Below are 20967 nucleotides of genomic sequence, written 5' to 3'. Positions count from 1 at the left end.
GAGAGAGAGAGAGAGAGAGGCAGAGACACAGGTAGAGGGGGAAGCAGGCTCCATGCAGGGAGCCCGATGTGGGACTCAATCTCCCGTCTCCAGGATCACACCCTGAACTGAAGGTAGGCGCTAAACCGCTAAGCCACCCAGGGATCCCCAGTGCTTCATATTTTAAAGATAAGCACCAGCTTATAAAGCCCAGAGCAGGTGAATATATGCAAGAGTAAGGCCACCATTCTCTGTGGCTGCCACTGCTGCCAACGCCAGGAATTCAGCTTCATGACAGGAGCTGGCCTCAAGGCCAGAAAAGGGAAGAACTTGTTACTCTTCAAAGACTCTCCCTCACCTCCCCCTATATTCTTTCCCCAGAGGGTCACCCGCCCCATCCCTCCCCCGTGCCTCTGGACAGACAGGGAGGGTTTCTCTTGGAGCTTCCTCTTTGGCACTGACTGTGTGGCTCTGGGAATTGGCCTGTCCTGGAGTTTAAGTCAGGAGATATGAGAGGAAAACAAATGCAGAAAACTCACTGCCATATAGGCTGTCCTGTGTGTTTTGATGGGCTTCCTCCATTTGCTGCTATCATTTATTTTTCATAGATCTGGGTTATGTATTCTATCCAGGGGCTTTGGTTATCATCATCAGTGAGGGAAATAGAGCAGAGTATGCTCATTTCATCTTAGCCAGACCCAGAGGCTGGAAGAGTTACTTTTCTTTCAGTGAACCCGAAAAGAGGAGATGTCAGCCCTCATGGCTTAGAGATGAAAGGATAAAGTAAAACAGTAAGACTAGGACTTAATCCCTAATCTTTGGGCAGGGGTTGGGACAGAGGTCTATTAGCTTGAGCAGTGATTTATTTAGGGTCCACAAATGGATATGGGGGGCTGTAAATTGTTAGTACCTGTCAGCAAGCTCAAGGAAAGGCAAGGCTCAAGGAAATGCCCATCTCTCTGCCTCCCCACTCTTCACTCTCCCTCAGCATCGGTAAAACAACTCTGTATGTGCAGAGTTCACTGCAGCCGATGTTAAGAGAGTGATCGAAAGGCTTTGGAATGGAGATGCTGTGTTTGATTGAACAGAAAGTGGGAAAAATAGGGGCTAAGAGACAAGAGAATTGTAAATCATTGTTTTATGTGTTTTGTGACTATCACAATGTAAATCAAGGCCAGAAATGGATGGAGATGGATAAAAATTAGAGTGATAGTGTTAGGTGAACATGGAAGCATGTGAGATTATGGGCACCATACTGTTTTCTCTTTCAAACATTTACAAATATTGCTCTGCTGAGTTTTCAAATGTGGAAACACATAAGAGTAACTCCGAGCCTACTGCCTACTAGTTATGCTGTTCCACATCTCATCACCATCATTTGTTTGGGAAGGCTTTCCTGATCCTCACTCCTCACTGGCCCCTGATGAAGTGGTCCTGTGGCCTGTTCCTATATTGCTATGTCTCCTGGCTTCTGGGTCCTGAGGGGACACTTCACTGTTAATGCTTCTTTGACTTTCAGTCTTCTGTGGTAGGCATGAGCGGATGCAGGTAAGAGCAGTGTACTTTCCTGCTCACTGATGTGTCCTCACTAGCTACCTAGTACCCAGATCTTTTGGCGAAACCAAAGCTGGGAAGTATGGTGCATTGAGTTGGCAATCAACCAAAGGAGAAGCTCAGTGCGGACAGAGTATTCAGTGGAAAAGGAAACTCAGAATTCAGATTTTGGCTAAGGCTGTCCTTGTCAAGAATGGTCAGAAAAGCCTGAGGCATTGTGGCTGAGGGGTTCCAAGGGTGTTGCTATGTCCAGAGATTTCCTCTCCGGCCCACTCCTATTGTTATATAAATTCTAACACGTGCATGCTGACTCATGTGCACTTTCATTTATATGTGAGCATTTTGAATTTGTTTCATTCTGAAGGCAAGTACAGGGAATCACTCAAACCACAAGGCATGGATTATCATGGTGGGCTGCACATTGTTCCAACCCAAACAGCCCTAGCACACAAGGGTTGGAAGAATCCTCAATGTTTACTCCTAACACCTTCTTCCACAAGTGACACTTAGATTTCCTTAATAACAATCGAGATAGGCAATCACCCAACCTTTGCCTGAGCACTCCGTGTAATGGTGAACTCACTATCTGTAATGGTTTTTTATGTGTCAACTTGACTGGGTCATGGGGTGCTCAGATATTTGGTTAAATGTTATTTTGGCCATGTCTGTGAGGGTGCTTCCAGAAAAGACTGGCACTTAAACTGGTGGACTGAGTAAAGCAGATTGCTCTCCCCACTGTGGGTGGGCCTCAACTAATCTGTCAAGGGCTTGAATAGAAAGCAAAGGGGCAGAGGAAGGGAGACTTTGCCCTCAGCTTTACTGGCTGAGCTATGACATTGGTCTTCTTCTGCCCTGTCTTTCCACCAAGACTAGGCTAAGCCTCCGAGTAATTTTTTTTTTTTTTAAGATTTTACTTATTTATTTTAGAGAGAGAGAGAGAGAGAGAGAGAGTAAGCACACACAAGCAGGGCAGGGGCATAGAGAGAGAGAGAAGGAGAAGCAGGCTCCCCGTTGAGCAGGGAGCTTGATGTAGGGCTTGATCCCAGGACCCCAGGATCATGATCTGAGCTGAAGGTCATTTGGCCTATGGAACCACTCAGGCGCCCTGTCATTCTTAATATTCTTTTTTCAATTGAACAGAACTCACTTTGGGGTTCCTGCCCCAGCTACTGGCAAGTTACTTCTCCTACATCTTGATCCTCTTTATACCTTCTGAGATAGATCTGATACTCTGAGGTGAAGACAGTAAGGGATGGAAGTCTGCAGCTCTATGGACACAGCCTGGGAGGGGCAGAGCCTGAGGATGGTGGGTTGGTATCAGCTTCTTGAGCCCGAGGTCCACAAAGTCAAGCCAGAGGTTGGTAACAGGCATTTATTAGGAGGTACAAAGAGTCTTTCCACTGAATTCTGAAAACCTTCATCTAGGACCAAAGCCCAGGGTCCCTTGAGGCCTCAGGATCCAGGTTGAGGGCAGCTCGAGGCTACTTATGGGAGAGCCAGAACCAATACCTCTACCTGTGGTTTCCCATCACTTGTGTCCTCTGTCAGACTATTGCTTCCCTGTGAGAAAGCCATCAAGTGCTATTTCCCCAATTTCATTTTGAAACCATGGGTGAAGTCATGAAGAAGACAGGCCATGGATCCAAATGGAAGAAGGGTGAGTCTACTGAAATATAAGCTGATCCCTTCTGCATTCCAGAAGAGTTTGGAGATTCATTTATGAATAAAACCCAAATGGTTGTGACGTTAGATTAGCAAAGGTTTATTTTTAAATACTTAATACTATTAACCATGTAGGGAAAACTTTGGTTTCCTGAAATGCTGAGATCATCCATTTAGACAATCCCATTTTTGGTATAATTGTCCAGAGTGGAGGCAGGGTCTGGCTCGGGCCTTCTGGTCACCTTAGCATCAGATGCAGCTGAGTTGGTGTTCTCCTCTGGTGGGATTGCCTTGTTCCTTTTGGCGAATGCCTGGCTGATTTCCGCAAATGTTCTGTTTTTTGTCTCAGGCAGGACAAAATAGAAATAGACAGCACCCGTGAGGCAGATTGTGGCAAAGACCAGGAAACAGTAGGTGTCCAGACTTTTCTGTGGAAAGGAGAGACAAAGAACATCAAGTAGACAATCACAAAACTGCTTGAGAAACCGTCTCCGAATGGGCCTCTATAGCTCTCCATTCCTATATCAATATTCCCGGATGGCACACCATGCATATGACGTGGACTCTGTAGGCAATTGGTGCTGGATGAGGTGTCTGCAGGAGACGTTCTCACATTCTCAGAAGGTTCAAACCCTGGGACCCATGAGGAAATGGCAGTCTTTTGTTCTCCTTTTTGAAAAACTAGGCATATAAAAAAATAGCCATCACGAAAGCAAAATGTCATACTTGCTGAACGTTATTTTAAGCTCATATTTACACATCATATGAGGGTGTCTGAGGCTGGACCCTGTCGGCTGAAGCCTGAAAGTCACCCGTGACACCTCCTGTCCCCTCAGCCATCATATGGGATGCATACCTTAGGCGCCAGCGAGCTTCCTTCCTCAGTCACCTCCCCGGTGTCACCTCCCCTGGCATGCCCACTCTGGAAGTCCAGCCCAACACTTGGCTAGGGCCACGTGGGACCACTTGCCTCTGCCCATGTGGGAAGGCAACCACAGACAATGATCCATAAATGGATGTGCGTGGCTACGCTGTGTGCCAGTAGAATTTTATTTATAGAAAAATCAATCAGGTGGTAGGCAGTTTGTCAAACCCTGCTTCACCCAAGCAATCATTGCCTCTTACCTTCTCCACCCATGTCCCACATCCATGTGGCCTCTTCCCTGTCTGTTCTCTGCAAGGCAGCCCAGGGAGACTTGCAAAAACATATCTTGGTCATGCCGCCCCCCTGCTTAACACTTTTCAATTGTGGTCCGCTGCTCTCAGGATGAAAACCCACCTCCTTAGCTTGCCCTGGAGAGTCGGTAAGGTCTCCTCCTCTCTGCTGCTTCCTCCACATGGTCTTCATCACTCCTACCTTCCACCTCCCACCTCTCACCATGCTTCTGCTGACTTGCTTTTCCCTCTTCCTGTGATTTTCCACCTCCTTAGCTCCTGTCTCTCTCCTCCAGGTGCCTGCATGCCTCAGGCAGGGCCCATGTGTCATAATCTCCCCTGGTTCTGTCCTCTTTCCCTGCATGTTGATGCTACCTTCATGGTTAGGTGGTGTGGTTGCTTGATGAATGACTGACCACTGCTAGACTGTACACTCCATGAGGCAGCAGGGTTACGTCTGGTTTTGCTCATCACTGTGGCCCAGTACCCAGGCCAGCACATAGACAATAGTAGGTGCTCAGTGGATATTTATGGAGTGAACAAATCAACTGATCTGTCAGCCAGATTTTTTTTTACATATTTTTTTTAATTGGAGTTCAATTTGCCAACATATAGCATAACACCCAGTGCTCATCCCATCAAGTTTGAATCTGACAAATCAATCTGTCTTTTAAGTTTGCCTGTTGCTATGGACTTATATGCCCCCCAAATTCATATGTTGAATCCCTAACTCCTAATGTCACTATATTTGGAGATATGGCTTTTGGGAGGCAGTTAAGATGAAATGAGGTCATAAGGGTGGGGTCCTAATCCCATAGGATGGGTGGCCTTAAAAGAGATCACTCTTTCCCTCTCTGTGCACATTGAGGAGAAGTCATGTGAAGCCACGGTGAGAAGGTGGCTGTCTGCCAGTCAGGAAGAGAGACCTTACTAGAAACTGAGCCAGGTAGATATTCTTAGGTGCCTGCCTAGAAAAGCCTTGGGACCTAAGACCTTGGGATGAAGTTGCCTTTGGGCCCTAATCTCCTTACAATTTTAGTCTGTTTCAAAATGAAAGCTTTTTAAATATATGTCTGCTCCTTTGCAGTTGTCTTTTCTGAGGTACTTCTTTTGTAGAACATGAACTTGAAGAACACCTCGGGCCTCTCAGATAACCCATTTCTCTAGCCCACCTGGCACGTGCTGCATGACACCAGGAAGCAGGAAGCCAGAAGCTTGAAACAAACTCCAGGGCCCAACTTAACCATCGGCTTGCTCCAGCTAGGGACCAGACCAGACCAGTCAGAGCCGCACTGGACCCTAGCCCTGGCCTCCCACAGAATTTCCCCTCATTATAATGCTAAAAATCATGCCTGAGGTAGAGATTTAACATGCAAATAAAGCATATGTATGAAGAAGCAAGTTTTGGCAACTGCATCCATGCCCCCAGCTTCTTATGTTTCCATGTTTCCTTACTCCTAAGAGCTTGGACTCTTTTCCTACCTCAGCCCTTTCAAAAACTTCCCCTGGCCATTGTTCAGGGAGCAGCCCTGTATCCCTTTTCCCAAGGCTATCTTCTTCAGCTGGGGGGTGAGCTAGCAAAAAATACTTCCCGCGCCATCCTTGGCCTTGTGTCTGTTTCTACACACATGAGTCAAAGAACCCCAAGGTCGGTAACAAAACCAACCCTGCTGGCATCTTGACCTTGCACTTCTAGGCTCCAGAACCTAGAGTAATTAATTTCTGTTGCTTAGACTGCAGCCTGGGAGACTAAAATACCCCTAGCCCTAACTTCATATCATTTATTTTATTTTTTTATTTTTTACTTTTTTTCTTCGTATCATTTATGACTATGAATAAGTATACCACCTATGTCTCTGCTTTGAAATAAAGGACATTTAATTGAAATCTGTGCAAATTCAAATATTTTAATCACTACTGGGAATGTCTATGTCAAGAAGAGAGGATAGTTTAAATGATTAGTCTTTGCAACAGACATGTAAACAGGATCACGCGCTCCTGCTGCAGACATGAGCCAGCCTCTGCCCACAGCTGGGAGCGTTCCTGACATTACTACTGGTATCAGTACTGAGCTGTGTCTGTTGAGGATTCTGGGCCAGACATTGAGCTAAGTTCTCTGCACTCAGGGAATTACACACCTTGCTTGAGGGCTCCCATTGGATAGCAGTAGGCCGCAAGTTCAAACTCCGTGTTCTTAACCACTTTGCTTACTGGCTCCTGGTGGCCAGGCTTTGGAGCTGTGGCACACCCAGTACATCCAGTTCCCTAGGTAACAGGTGGCTGAGGTGTGCGGTAAACTTTCTGAGCCTCACATGTCTGAAAATGCCTTTTCCTCTCTCTCATATGCGAAGGGTACAGACTTCTAATTTCAAAATTAGAGTTTCCTCTCCAGACTTTGAAGACAGTGTCCCTTACGCTACAGGTAGAGTCTTGCTCAGGAGGAGGGTGACATCACCTGATTATCATTTCTTTTTAGGGTATCTGAGTTTTCCCTATGGAACTTTTAGGATTTTCTTTTAACTTTGTGTTCTTAAATTGGACATCACTGCATTTAGAAAGGGATCCTCCGCACCCAGTTTGCGTAGCATGAGGTGGACCATTCATGCTGAGGACTGGTCTTTCTGCAGGTCTGAGAATTTTCCTTCCGTCATTTCTTTGACCACTCCCTGGTGAAGACCCCGAGCCAGCCCTTTATCCACCATGTCCTGGGATCACCTCCACTTTCTCAGCAGCCCTGTCCTGGATGCACTCTGGGCCAGCCTCTCTCCTTCAGTTCATCCCATCCGGTCTCTAAGACCTGTCCTCATAATTACAACTCTACCCTTGGGACCCCATCTTGTTTTCTAGCAGTTTGTACCTTTTATTTTGAGTATAGCTAAGATCCCAGGTATGGGTGGGGGGCAGGCAGTATGGTGTGTTCAGCCATATTTCAATAGACAGCAGTGAGTGGAATCTTGAAGAATGAGAGAGGTGTAGAGGTTGCAGCTGTTTCAGGACTCGAGTAGATCGAGGAAGGGAGTACAGGTGAGGGTGGAGACATTCCACATGCCTCTCTGAGAACCCGATAAAAAGTTACGGGTCCTCTTCTCCACAAAAAGGGGAAAAAATCTCGTACACTTGACATTTTCAATGCCATTTCTGGAGTGGGGGCATGTCATGGTCTTGTTGAAACTCATCCAAAGGCCATCTGGAGTCCATGGGCCCCGGGTTGTAAGTTCCATGATGGTGGGATCCATATCACCTGCTCTGCATTATATCCCAGCCCAAGACAGTTGCCTGCTTCACTGAAAGCTCTCTCTTAATATGTTGAATGAGTGGATAAATGAATGAAATGAGAGCACTTTCGTGGAGAAGAAGGGACCAAAGTTGGTTCAAGTTAGATTTTCATGATGTGATAAAAATAGAATCCTTCTGCTGGGTTTCCACCCTGACCCATGAAATGCTGGCTCACTGGTGAGTCACACCAGGCTCCTGAGTGAGTCAGTGCAAGGGCTGCCACTTAAGAACTGATGGGAAGTCAAGCGCCTCCTTATGCTTGTACCTCCAACTCTGTAGAGCTTAAAAAGGCAAGGCTGTTCCACTGTTGGAGCAGAGTCGGCCTGAAATGCTAAGATGTCCCTAGGGGAAGCCGGAAGGAAGCAGGGGTCTTTAAATGATGTCTTCTGTCTCTTCCCTGTGTGGTGGCTCCTGAGTCACTGTCATATGTACACTTAGGATCTTGTGGGAATGGCCCAGGAACCTATGAGGTTGACACAGCCCCGTGGCTGCCTGCTGGCATTTCCGTTTAACATGCCCGGCTGGAAGCCACATTTAACAGCCCTGGCAATGCCTCCCACTCGCAGCCCCTCTCCCCTGCAGGCCTGCTCTTTCCCACCCATTCTCAGACACCCGCTGCTATCTTCCCTTGGCCAAGACGGACAACTGAATCACTTCTGACTACTTCCTCCCTCTCCACCTGTCTTTGCTCCTGAGTCCTGATGCCTTTACCCTGAAACATCTTATTCCTTTTTTAAAAAATATACTTGAGAAAAAAATCCAGATAGGATTTATGTAGAGTAACTTGCCCAGATCTTAAGTGTAGAGTTCAGTGAGTCTGGACTGGCGTACTGCCCTGGGTAACTAACACCTCTGTCAAGACGTAGAATGTTTCTACCACTCCGGAAATCTTGTGCCACTCATCTGTAGTCAGCCTCCTCTCTCCCAGTGCCCCACTGCCGCCCCCAACACACTCGGTCAACCACCGTCCTGGTCTCTGTCATCTTAGCCTCCATATTTCCTGCCCCTATCCTGAATCTAGTGGCCACCAGGCAGCCAAAAACTTCTTTTAAAGTCACAAAATGGATCATGTCTCAAAGCCATGCAGTGGCTTCCCAGAGTCTTTTGGAAAAACTCCAAATCCCTCTCATGTGCTGGGGTGGGCCTCCCTCACAACCACCTGTGATCCCCTATGTCCCTCAGCTGCCTGCTCTGGGCCTGCTTGGGGCCTCTGCCAGCATCTTCCTGCTCCCCGCCACCCCCACCCCCACTGACTCCCTCAGTCTTAGCCTGAAATGTCCCTGCGCTGACCGCCCACTTACACCCCATTTTACCTCCTTTTGTGAAACACAAACCACACCTGTCCCCCTGAGCAGTGCGATGTTCTCTCTGAAATGTTAGGACACGATTGTGCCTCCACATTGGTGCTGGCAGAGATGGAGCTAGTGAAAGATGCTCCTCCCTCCAGACCCAAGGATGTCAGCTGGACCCTCCAGAGAGGCTAGGGGGGCAGTTTTATTTGCTTTTAGATCCCATGATCCTGGATCTGCATCGGCTTCCTCCTCAAGTTGCATAGGCATTTGGGATATGACCCAATAATTTTCATGTTGAAAAGAATAATTTTCTCCCTTCCAGATTTTACTGAACTCAAACGAAATTTTATAACTCCAGTGGAATCAAGCAGGCATATATTTGCATACAATTTTCTCTGAACCAGAAAATACTGGTGCTAATGGCAGAGGCTGAGTAGTCTGTAGGCTTGTACAACCAATGACCCAAGGGATGCACTGATGCTGACCATACCAAGGGCCCAAGGAAAAGGCAGCTTGAGGTTAAGGCAGAGAAACAGTGATATTACTTGCCCCAGGGGTCAAGGCAACCTGCTCCATCCATGCACATCTAGAACATTTTGCAGGAAGGGGCAGGGTGTGGGAGAGAAGGGAAAGGGGTGGGGGAGAAGGCAAACTTTGAGAGGCAACTTGTCCTGGATGTGGCTCATTGAGTTAGTGGCGGTGTAAGCTTCTAGCACTCGCCAAGAGTTGATTTTTCTGTCTTGTCTCCTCTTCCCAAATGTCCCTAGGACCACATGGCAAGAAGCAACCTTTACGGTACCAGTTAATGACCATGATAGCAGCCGGTCCTGAGTGTCCATGAGCAGACACTACTCCCAAGACTTGACTTTCATCTCTAATTCTTTCGGGAGCCCCACTGCAAAATTGGGGCAATTCTCTTATTATATAGACATGAAAATCACAGGTCAGAGAGCAGTCTCAGTTGGCAAATTTGACCAGCATGCGCTTCACCTAATTGCCGAGAGGCGTGGTCAGGATTCAAGGTCAAGCTGTCTGACATCAAAGTCTGTGCATTTTCTCTTGTGTCTCATTTATGTCTAACATAGTGCCTGGCAAATAAGGGGACTAAGGAAAACAAACAGCTACAGCAGCTACTAGTCACCAAGCTATTCTGTACTGGAGATGGTTCTAGTGTTATAGGCACTGCCCCAGGCAGGGAGTCCCCAGACACAGAGCCTCAGACGGGGACAAGTAACTAATGTGGGAGATGATCCAGGGAGGGGCTGAGCTGGAGAGGCGGTGACCAAGTCTCCTGGGCTGCTCCAGACCAGGTGGTTTTCTGAGATGTGGGACTTATAGTCTTGGGCTTATAGTCTTGGCAAACTGGAATGAGTCAGTCACCCTGGACAGGGAAGGAGTTGTGGGTTCAGTTATGTCCCCCAAAAGATATGGTGCAGCCCTAACCCCAGGACCTGTGAATGTGGCACTGCTTGGAGACTGTCTTTGTAGGTGTAATCAAGTTGAGGTGAGGTCATACGAGACTATGGTGGGCCTCAGAGCTGGTCACTGGTGTCCTTACAGGAGGCATGGAGACAGACAGAGGGAGAAGGCCATGTGCCCACGGAGGCAGAGATCGGAGTGATGCAGACAAGCCAAGGAACTGAAAGCCACTGGCAGCTCAGGGAAGGGCCTGGAACACAGCCTTCCCTCACAGCTTGCAGGAGGAACCAACTCTGCCGACACCTTGCCTTTGTGCTTCTAGCCTCCAGAACTGTGTGAGAATACATTTCTGTTGCTGTAAACCACTAACTTTGTGGTGCTTGGTCGTGGCAGCCCTGGAGACTGAGACAGAAAGGGATGTGTCCAGCTGGAACTCAGTGCTTCTTCTTGGGGTCTCTGGGAGACACAGACCACACACCAGAGTTGTCCCCGCACATACGAGGAGGGGGAAGCTGGGTATTTATCTTTTGACCCCACCGGCTGCGGGCTGTCCCAACCTTTTGCCTGTTCCTCCCACAGGCTGAGAGCAAGCCCAGCGCAGAGAGGCCACGGGCTGGCGATAGGATTCTGAGCTGTTTGTAGAGAAGGTCAGGGTGAGTGGATGTGGATGCAGCACCAGCAGCATCTGTCCCAGAAGCCTGGCTCATTTTGATCCTTATCCCAGTCCAAGAAGGTGACAACAATTGCTAGTGCTTCTGCGGTGTTTGCTCTGTGCCACGTACTACTGGCACTTCACTTGGGTAAACTCACTCAGCCCTCATGCGACCCATGAGGTCGACCTGCAGATGGGGTGGTTGGGACCACCAGTGAGGCAGTCCAGGCAGGCGGCCCCCGGTGTCTGCTCATGACCTCAGCATGCTCTTTCCATTTTATAGATGGGTAAACTGAGGATTTTCCATTTTATAGATGGGTAAACTGAGGCTTGGAGCAGGCAAGGGCCTAGCCTAAGGCCCCCCTGCTGATGCGGAAGTTCTGGGTCATGTCACTGTCTGTAGTGTGCTGGCTCTGATATGTGTTTTCTGGGGAAGCAGTCCAGGCTCCTTGCAGATCCCTGCTTGGGGGCTGGAATACATTTGCCACTGACACATTTTGGAAAAAAATGAAAAGATCAAGATGCTTGCAAAGTTGCACTTGGTGGCTGTTACGAGACAAATTGTATCCACCACCAGGATTCGTATGTTGGAATTCTAACTCCCAGAGCCTCAGAATGGACTACACGTGGAGGGAGGGTCTTTAAAGAGAGGATTAAGGTAACATGAGGTCCTATGATGGGCTCTGCCCTGATGTGACTCGTGTCCTTATAAGAAGAGGAGATTGGGACACATATGCACATGGAGGGACGACCATGTGAAGACATGGGAACAGATGCTGTCTACACCACCAAGGAGAGAGGCCTCAGAAGAAATTAACTTTGCCAAGACCTTTATCTGCAACTTCTGGCTCCCAGAACAGTGAGAAAACACATTCCTGTTTGTTAAGCTCCAGTCTGTGGTACTTGGTCGTGGCAGCGCAAGCAGACTCAGGCTCTGGGTTGTCACTGAGATGACTTCTGGAAGGGGCTGGGGAAGGGAGATGGTCCTCTGTGGAGTCTGCAGGGGCAGAAGCTGTGCCCATGGGAGGGTCTGGGTGGGCGGGGGTGCAAACCAGAGCCTGTACATCCCGTGTTTCTCTAGTGCCATCGCTGCGGCCAACAGCAGCCCCTGAGCCTGGCCTCTGCCCTGGCAAGCCCCCATCCAGAAAGGAAACAAATCCCTGCCACCTTCCCCATCCCAGGTCAGGAGGCCGACATGTCACAGAATCTGAATGTGGCCACACCTGGCCAGTGTCTCCATCAGGGTGGCCAGCAAGGGTGCTGGGCTTGAGTCAGAGATCGCACCTTCCAGGTGTCCTGAATGGTCCCCAAACCCAGAGACACTGGAGATGCCCTGGCTGCCAGGAGCTTGGCTTCCAGAGGGAATCTGCCTTGGGAATACCCACAGGCTCACGATATCATGCCAGGTGAGAAGAGCAAAAGAACCAAACAGAAAAAATTGGTTTTGATTTTTATACATATGAAAAATCACGGAGATTTGGAAGAAAGGAAGGAAACGGTGTCATTAAGCCATGAACATGCCTGGCCTCACCACTTTACAGTCTCTGCGATGAGCCTGCATCATTGGTCATTAGAATCCCCTTGTAACTTTACAGGGAAAGAGGAAGGAGAGGAGGGGGAAGGAGGAGGAGAAGGGAGAGAAGAGGAGGAGAGGAGGAAGGGGAGGAGGGGGAGGGGGAATAAGTAGAAGGAAAAGGAGAAGGAGAGGAAGGGGAAGAGTGTAGTGACTGTCTCCACAGAGAGCTGGCCCTGTGTTCTGCCCCCAGAGAGGGACCCAGTCACCGTCCTCAAACACTGACTGACGTCATGAACCCTGCAAGGGGCTCCTGAGAAAATGTACGTAAAACGTCTGCTCTGGGGCTTGGTACGCAAAGCAGAAAGATGCCCAGGGAAATGATGCCATGGGGTCATGTCATTGAGTTGATGCATTACCGCAGGGCTCCGGGGCCAAGGCGGGGCAGGGCGGGTGGCGCTGATCTGTCCTCAGTCTCCCCCCAGCCTTCCCCTGCCCGGGGCTCCGTGCCTCCTGACCTGTCACTGGACCTGGCAACGATCCTCCCTCGATCGTCTGTTTTTCTGCTTCTCCCCTTTATCCTTAGTGCGGGTCTCAATCCATCTGCCCTGCAATGCCCTCCTCCCACCTCTGGACTAATTTGGGTGGAAGCGTTGGATGAGCGTCCTTAAGTCAAGCTGTCCCCTCTCCTCCCCCAGTCCTCTAGCTATCCATCAGTCTGTCTGTCTCTCTATCCATCCATCCTTGGCTCCTCCGACCACAGGCCCATGTCCCTTGTGTGGCTGCAGACATTGCCAGGCAAGGTCAAGGCCAAGGTCAGGTGGTCTCTCTGGTGTGGGAGCCACAGATCTGTCCAGCTCTAGCCTCAAAATGCCAAAGGCAGTGACCAGATCTGAGCCCAATAGCTCAGGGGTCAGAGACCTGCCTCCCAGGTCCTCCCCCATCACTTTTCTTTCTTTGCTGCTCCCTATACTTCTCCTTGCCTTGTCCCAAACCCCAAACCTAAGCCTCTAAGGATGGGTGCCCACAGCTCTCCTGTGACTCCTGTGCCCTTGACACATCTGAGAGGACACAGCTGGCCTGAGTGTTCAAAGACAGACATGCAGCCTTGTGTCGTGTGTGCATGGGGGCCTCAGCTTTGTGAGCAGGGGGCATGCCTCTTGGCCCTGAGCCCTTGAGCTGGGCACTGATCTGATTCCCCTGCTCCAGGCCAGGCTCCATGAGGCCCTCGGGCTAACTCTGTGAATCCTGGCACATGAGATCATGCCTATGGTGTGAATGGGTGCATTTTTAATAACAGTGATGGTGTCAGCATGCTCAGGGGTTCCCCTGGGGCTCTTGCAGGAGGGACATTCTAACCATTGGGAGTCCCTCAGACACTCCAGCACATCATGACAGGGTGTTCCAGGAAGAGCTATGGCCCCGGAGACCTCCTAGACTCTTGGACACTCAGCTGGAAGTGAGCCACTTGGAATGAACATGATCCCCTAAACATCTGGTCGAGACTCAGAAACTGGTTTATTGTGCAAAAAGTTTGACACACACAATAGCCCTGTGGGCCAAGAAAAGGCACATGGGGGTGACATCCATGGGGGTGACCATGATCTTCCTCTCACTGGTCCAGAGCCTTGGGCAAGTGTCCTGAGCCTGCTGAGCCTGACTTCCCTCCTCAAAGATTGGGCTATGGCCGTCATTAAGGAAGGACACAAGATTTCTGGCTCTTCCCTTCTGGACATGAGGCAGTTTGCATTTCCCCTGGGCTAAGGTGTGGCTTTCAGTCACGGGAATTTGGACAGTGGTAACCTGTGTCGCTGCCAGGTCATGGCCTTAATGGATGGGTATGAGGCCTGCCACATGCCTTTGACCTGCAGGGCCTGAGTCGGGAAGCCGGACACAGAAGCTCCAGCAACCCCCGCAATGAACACCTGGCATGAGTAAGACATAATCCTGGGTGATTTAAAGCCACTGAGACGTGGGGGCTGTTTCTTCCTGCAGCAAACCCAACCCATCCTGACTGACGCGTGGCGGTAATACGACCTTCTGTGTGATGGTGTGACTGCATGTGGACCTGCTCTGGCGTGGTCGCTGTCTTCTCCTTCGCCCCTTCCCTGACGAGGAATCCAGCTGTGCAGGCGGGGGTAGCACAGCTTCCCAGGACTCAGCACAAGCCTGTCCCCCGCTCACCCCGCACACTGAGTCCAGGCAGCATCTCAAGGCAGAGGCAGCATGACTTCTATGTCTGGGAGAAGCCGCGGATGGGCTGTGATTTGCCAAATCAACAACATGAAATAAAGGTCAGATGAGTCCAATCCGCTGGAGACTTCTCTGAGATGCGTGCCTGTGTGTGAGAGAGCACGCCTGTGTGCCTATGTGTGTGCATGTGTGTGTTTAAACATCAATTAACTCCTCAAGCCCAGTTAAAATGGACCTGTAGGATGAAATCACCTGCTGTATGACCTTGTCTTACAGGTGAGGATGAGAGACTGGGTTCAAATCCCACTCTGTCATTTCCCACGGGGGTGACCTTGGGGACTGGCTGCCTCTCTCTGAGCTCCAGTCTGTTGGTCAGTACAAGGGAGACATGAAGGCATAACCTCCCAGCATTGACAGGGGTTGAGAGGATCCTGGCACACAGCAAGCGCTCAGCAAATGCCAGTGTCACGTCTGTGCCGTCCACTCCTAAACTGCGGCAGGAAAGGGAGATGGCGTGTTTTGTGTGAGGGTACAGTGACATAGAAAGCTTAGTGCTGGGCCAGGTGAGGGCTCTAGAGTTTCTCCACTTAAATTATAGGGGTGGTAGGGGGATGTGCATTGACAAAGGAGTGGTTTCAAGTTCGCTTTCCCCATAATAATGAATATTTTACTGACTCCTGGCTCTGCTGGCTTTGAACCAAAGACGAAGAAACTGTTTAAGGGTTGAAGTCAATTGAAAAGACTACTTGTTATGTTCTGGCCCTGCTGCTGAAGGTGTCCGAGGATGGGAGGAAATGGGTGTCGGGCCCAAGGAGCCCCCAAGGCACCTACGCTCAGAGGCAGAGTGCTTGTAGCTAAGATGGTCAGAGATGCTGTAAAAGTCACACGGAGAGTCGGCCTCTAACTTGGAGACTGATGAATGACAGAGAATGTCCACCAGGAAGAGGCTGTGGGCAGAGGGGCCGGGTTGGATGGTGACCGCAGGACCTCAGGCTGACAGTGTCTGCTCCCTGAGCCTCAGCCTCTCTATAGCAAAGTGAGAAGGACAGGACACCCCAGCTCAGGGCTGCGTGGATATCTGAGCACAGAAAAAGCCACGCCACGTGCAGGGGACGTGGCACAGAGTAACCACTCTGTAAAGCAGGAGTAACCACCACGTGGGCCTGTGGGCGGGGCTTCTGACCTTGGACTCAGCCACGCTTGTGGCAGAGTCTCTGCGACATGCTGGGCTTGAAGCTAGTCAATTAACAGGCAGACTATTAGCTGAGGGGAAGGCGAGAGAGTTGAAATAGGCCCTGAGAAGGGATGGTGGGTTCTCACCTCTCACATCTGATGGGTTCTCACCTCCACTGACATCACCTCTATCATGGGCAGTGGGAGCTCTGGGAGCATTAGAGCAGAGAAGCTTGACCCTCTTTGGAATGCAGCTGGGGGCCCACTTTTAAATCCTTGTTGGGATGCCTGGGTGGCTCAGCGGTTGAGCGTCTGCCTTTGGCTCAGGGCATGATCCCGGGATCTGGGATTGAATCCCACGATCCGGAATCGAATCCCACATCGGGGTCCCCACAGGGAGCCTGCTTCTCTCTCTGTCTGTGTCTCTGCCTCTCTCATGAATAAAAAAAACAAAAAACAAACAAAAAAACAAAACACTTTAATAAATAAATCCATCCTTGTGTTTTGTGTTCCTGCTCCCAGAGAACTCTGATCTTATTCCCTGCCTTCCTCATCCTCCTTGCTCACTCTGTTCCAGCCACACTGGCCTCTTTGCTGTTTCTTATACAGGCCAGGCATGGCCCTGCCTCAGGACCCTTGTACTTGCTGTTTCTCTGCCTGGACTTTTCCATTCCTGGGCTGCTTCACTTCACTCAGGTCTCTGCCTCCCTTTTTAGCTCAGAACCATAGAACACGGGTTTTTGTTCCCACTGTATCCCCACTGCCTGAAACAGTGCCCAGCACAGAGCAGGGACTCAATAAAAACATGCTGAATAAATGAGTGAGTGAATGAATAGATTCTTCACCTACACAAAAGGAACTTGTATCCATTTCCCAAGTTTACATTTTCCTGTCCACCCCGTCACCCTTGGGACAGCGACCCCATGAGCTTGGTTATGAGGATGACAACAAGGATGTCATATGCATGGCATGTTGCGGTGTGCACTGTAACTATAACATGGACTTTGCCTAACACCCTGATAAGCACATTGTGAAAGTGCAGGTCTGAGATTCTAACCCAGGTTTCCTTGCAGACCCTTGGCAATGAGGCAGTCCTTTGCATTTAGTGGCAGCTCCTGGCAGGTGCAGGCAGGAGAAAGAGGATTCAGGGTTGGAGCCATGGCCCATTTCTGCCTTCCTGCGGCCAACAGTGTGAGTTTCCAGTTGAGAGACTCAACTCTGCTCTGCGGATCACCCCTCACGCAGAGGGCTGCTGAATCAGAGGGCATCCCGTGGGCAAGAGACCACGGGTCAGTCATACCTGAATGAATGGGAAGAGGAGCCCGACAGCAAAGTTGGAGAGCCAGTTGACGGTGCCCGCAATGATGAAGGCAGCTGGCCTCTGGGATTGTTGGAAGAACTCGCCGGTCAGGATGAATGGGATGCCCCCTGCAATGTCAGGGCAAGGGCACAGAGTGAATCACACTGAGAAGTTCATGCCGCCAGCATCCACCTCCGACGGCAGGGTAGCACCCTCTGCATAAGAGCCGGCTCTGCCTGGGTGAGTGACAGTCTCAAGAATGGATGCTGGAGTTAGCCTATGACTCCTAAAAGTATACAAACCATCTCCCTGATCTGGCCCATCCAAATGAGAGGTGAGTCATCCTCTTGGCTCTCCAAATGCTTTCTGAATCAAGCTGAAATCTGCTACAAAATGAGTATAATATGTACAAACTTGATTTACAAGGCAACTGACATTTACTGATTCAGTGTGTCAGGTACTGGCAGCTGTACCTGGATGAGAAAACTGAAGCCCAGAGAGGTCACTGGACTTCCCCAAGATTACCCAACCCCTGGGTAGCAGAGCCAGAACTCAGGCTTGGGAGTACAATCTCCAAATCCCAGCCCTTTTCCTCATTAATCCTTGCGTGAAAGAATGGAAGTCTCTGCCCAACTGACTATCATTCTGTCCTCCTTATCTTCCCGTGACTGGGTATGTGGTGGCCCAACTCATCACCGGAGCAGTGGTTACTCAGTAGAAATGTGATTGCATTAAAGGAGGAGAATTCTTTATTTTGAGGGCTGTCCTGTGCAATTGCAGGATGTTTGTCACCTCTCACCTCCCAGATGCCAGAGCTCCCCTAGTCACTGTGGCAACCTGAACTACTTGCACACATTTCTAAATGTCTGCAGGGTACCACACCTAATTGACAGTCTCCTCTTCTAGTACTCAGTGAGACCTGGGATTGGGCCCTGTGCCCATACCCCAGACCCGGGGCTCTGCATGACCACTGGGGGCCTGTTTGTACCCTCCCCCAATGGGGTTCTCACTCTGCCAATCAGATCTATACATTGGCATTCCACAGACAAGGGGAGTGACAGGGGAATGCTTGAGGTACCTTTACCAAACTCTAAGGAGACACTGAAAGGTCCGACCATGATTATTGACTGCATTGGGGTGGTCCCACAGTGGTGGACAACAGGGACAATGTCCTGCCCTCATGGAATTCCCTCATCTGTTTGTGGTGGGGAGAAAGATGACTTGTTTATCAAAAAAGAAGTGAATGAATAAGTAATTTCAACATGTGATAAGCATAGAAGGAATGCAGTGAGCAATGCGGGAAGCCTGCTTTTGTAATGGCCAAGGAGGTCTCTCTGGGAGGTGATGGCAGAGATGTGACCTGAAGGAAGAGACACAGCTCACTAAGGTTTGGGGAAGACTGCTGGGTGGAGGGATGGCAGGGCAGAGGTCCTGGAAGGTGAAAGGGATTGGGTCAAGGTCTAGAGCAGAGACCATTCTGTCTGGACAGCTGAGCAAGGGGAGAGAGGAACAGTGTGAAGCAGAAAAAGCGAGAAGGACCAATTAAGCAGCCTCTTATAGATCAAGGAGAGATCTACTATTGAAGAAAACCAATGGAAGAAAACCAATGTGGGGTTTCAAGTAGGGGCTGATGTGATCTGCTTGCATTTCGTAGACATTACCGCTGTTTGGAGAGGGGACTGGCAGGATGGAGGAGTGGCTGCAGGGAAGCTGCCAGGCAATGCAGGAGGGAGGCCATGGTTGTGTAGAGGGGTTGTGTGGTGGCAGCAGGGATGGAAGAAAGGGGAAGAATTCAGAGACGTCACCCCACAGAGGCAAAACTTTCACTGTGAGCATTGGACACGACCGTAACACTCATCATCAAGTTCAACCACGCAGCCCAAGGTCACAGAGCTGGGATAACTCCAGCCTGTCTCTCCAGAGCTTTCCCTATTATCACTCCTTTAATCTGCCAGCAAGCCTTGGACTAAAACACATCAAAATGACTCGGAAGGGACTGTCCCTCCAATCCCCACCAGACCATGAGCCCTCCAGGGCAGGCAGCCTCCCCACTGGTCTCTTTGGCAGAGAGTAGATACTTGATCGATATTTACTTACTTGAATTAGACACTCAAAATTTGATTTTGAAAAGATTGGATATCCTGTTAACTGAAAGTAGGCTTTCCATATCTTGAAGGTATCTATCAAACTGTGCAGGAACAATGGTTACACATTGAAATGTGCTAAAACCAGCCTTTAGGTCTGTAGAGAGCAGATGTTGTTGAAAGTGTTTGTGTCACACACTTAGTTGTTGACTGCATTGGGGTGGTCCCACAGTGGTGGACAGCTAACACTGCTGTGAGCCTTGCAGCATATCCTTGGGGGTTAGTTCACAGCTATGTGGAGCCTGAACAGGGTTGAAGGCTGGTGTTTCACCTTCCCTGATTTCCCTAGGTGTGTTTTGGAAGCATCTGTGGATAACTCTGTTAATATTTCTGACGCTGGCACGTCAGCTCACAATGACGCAGAGAATGTTGACACACCTGCCTCCCCGCATGTATCTTTGTTTCTTCAGGGCTTTATTTCATTTAATTACCACAATTATGTGATAGCTATGACTACTATTTTTCCCATTTAATGTATAAAACTGAGGCCTAAGAAACTAATTTCCTCAAATCCTACCACCAGTGAGATTCCAGCTCCTCCAGGGTGAGTGACTGCCACTGTGAGTCTTAACGAATCCATTGTGATGCAAGTAAGACCAAGATGCTTATAATTTTTTAAATATGGGAAGGGAACTTAGAAGTCTTCATGGTTTTATTTGAATGCCCTCCCAAATCCTGGAATTAGTTTGTTTCTCTTTGTCTGCCAGCACTGATAGTTTAGTTTCCTAAGAGCCTCTCACTGTTTCTTTAATCCACGGTAAAATGAGAAAGAATGGGGTCGATATAAAAACAGAAGGGATGGGATCCCTGGGTGGCTCAGCTGTTGAGCGCCTGCCTTTGGCCCAGGGTGTGATCCTGGAGTCCCAGGATCGAGTCCCACATCGAGTCCCACATCGGGCTCCCTGCATGGAGCCTGCTTCTCCCTCTGCCTGTGTCTCTGCCTCTCTCTGCCTCTCATGAAAACCAAAACCAAAACCAAAACAAAACAAAAAACAGAAGGAATTTCTGGTAGGCCCTTTATTTTTGTGTTGTTTTTCAAGATGAGAATAGTGTTACTATATTTTTCCGATTGTCATGAGTAATATTTACCCATTTCTAACAATTAAAGAAAGCATACACTATAGAAAAGTATGAAAGGAAACAGAATTCATCCCTGAACCTTCTATCCAGAGATGATCTCCACTTGTTTTGGTACTTGGCATTGATATTGACTGTTGCTATTAAGAAGCCTAGAGCTAGTCTAATATTTCTCCTTTAGATGATTGGCTTTTTCCACCTAAGGCCCCGAAGAAATCTTTCCTTATGCTTGAAACTATTAACTTAACCATTCACTATGATGTGTCTAGTGCTGGTCTCCCTGTAATAGTCTTTCTTAGAACATAGCATGTCCCTCTCAAGCATAGATCCATTCTCCATTTACTTCCCACCTTAGACTTAGAACTCTTCTGTTCTACTTGTTGGGCTCTACCCCAGAGACAGTTATTATCTTTATGTCGGATCGATTTTGTCCCTCTTCCATATCTTTCATCTCCTGAATGACTTTATTCTCTTGTTTTCACACAGATTTTGCATGCTCTGGGCAATCTCTCCCTTCTTTATCTTTGACATCCCTTGTCTCTTTTTCCTTCTACTTGTTCTATGTTGGCACATTCTTT

The 20967-nt window shown here is 49.1% G+C and overlaps 1 protein-coding gene across 1 annotated transcript in view; it reads right to left on the bottom strand.

Annotated features, from left to right (window-relative positions):
• Positions 1-3271: 3271 nt before the first annotated feature.
• SLC2A9 (solute carrier family 2 member 9) overlaps positions 3272-20967 on the bottom strand; it is a 189046-nt gene continuing 171350 nt past the window's right edge. The window contains exons 11-12 of the mRNA NM_001130835.2: positions 17169-17296; positions 3272-3623 (exon numbers count right to left, since the gene is read on the bottom strand). Coding sequence (NP_001124307.2) covers positions 3369-3623; positions 17169-17296 — 383 coding nt within the window. The 3' untranslated portion in view covers positions 3272-3368. The remainder of the gene's footprint in view (positions 3624-17168; positions 17297-20967) is intronic.

This window comes from Canis lupus, chromosome 3 (assembly GCF_011100685.1).
Source record: "Canis lupus familiaris isolate Mischka breed German Shepherd chromosome 3, alternate assembly UU_Cfam_GSD_1.0, whole genome shotgun sequence".
NCBI lineage: Eukaryota > Metazoa > Chordata > Mammalia > Carnivora > Canidae > Canis > Canis lupus.
The sequence above is the reverse complement of the archived record's forward strand: the minus strand, read 5'-3'. Positions and strand labels throughout refer to the sequence as shown.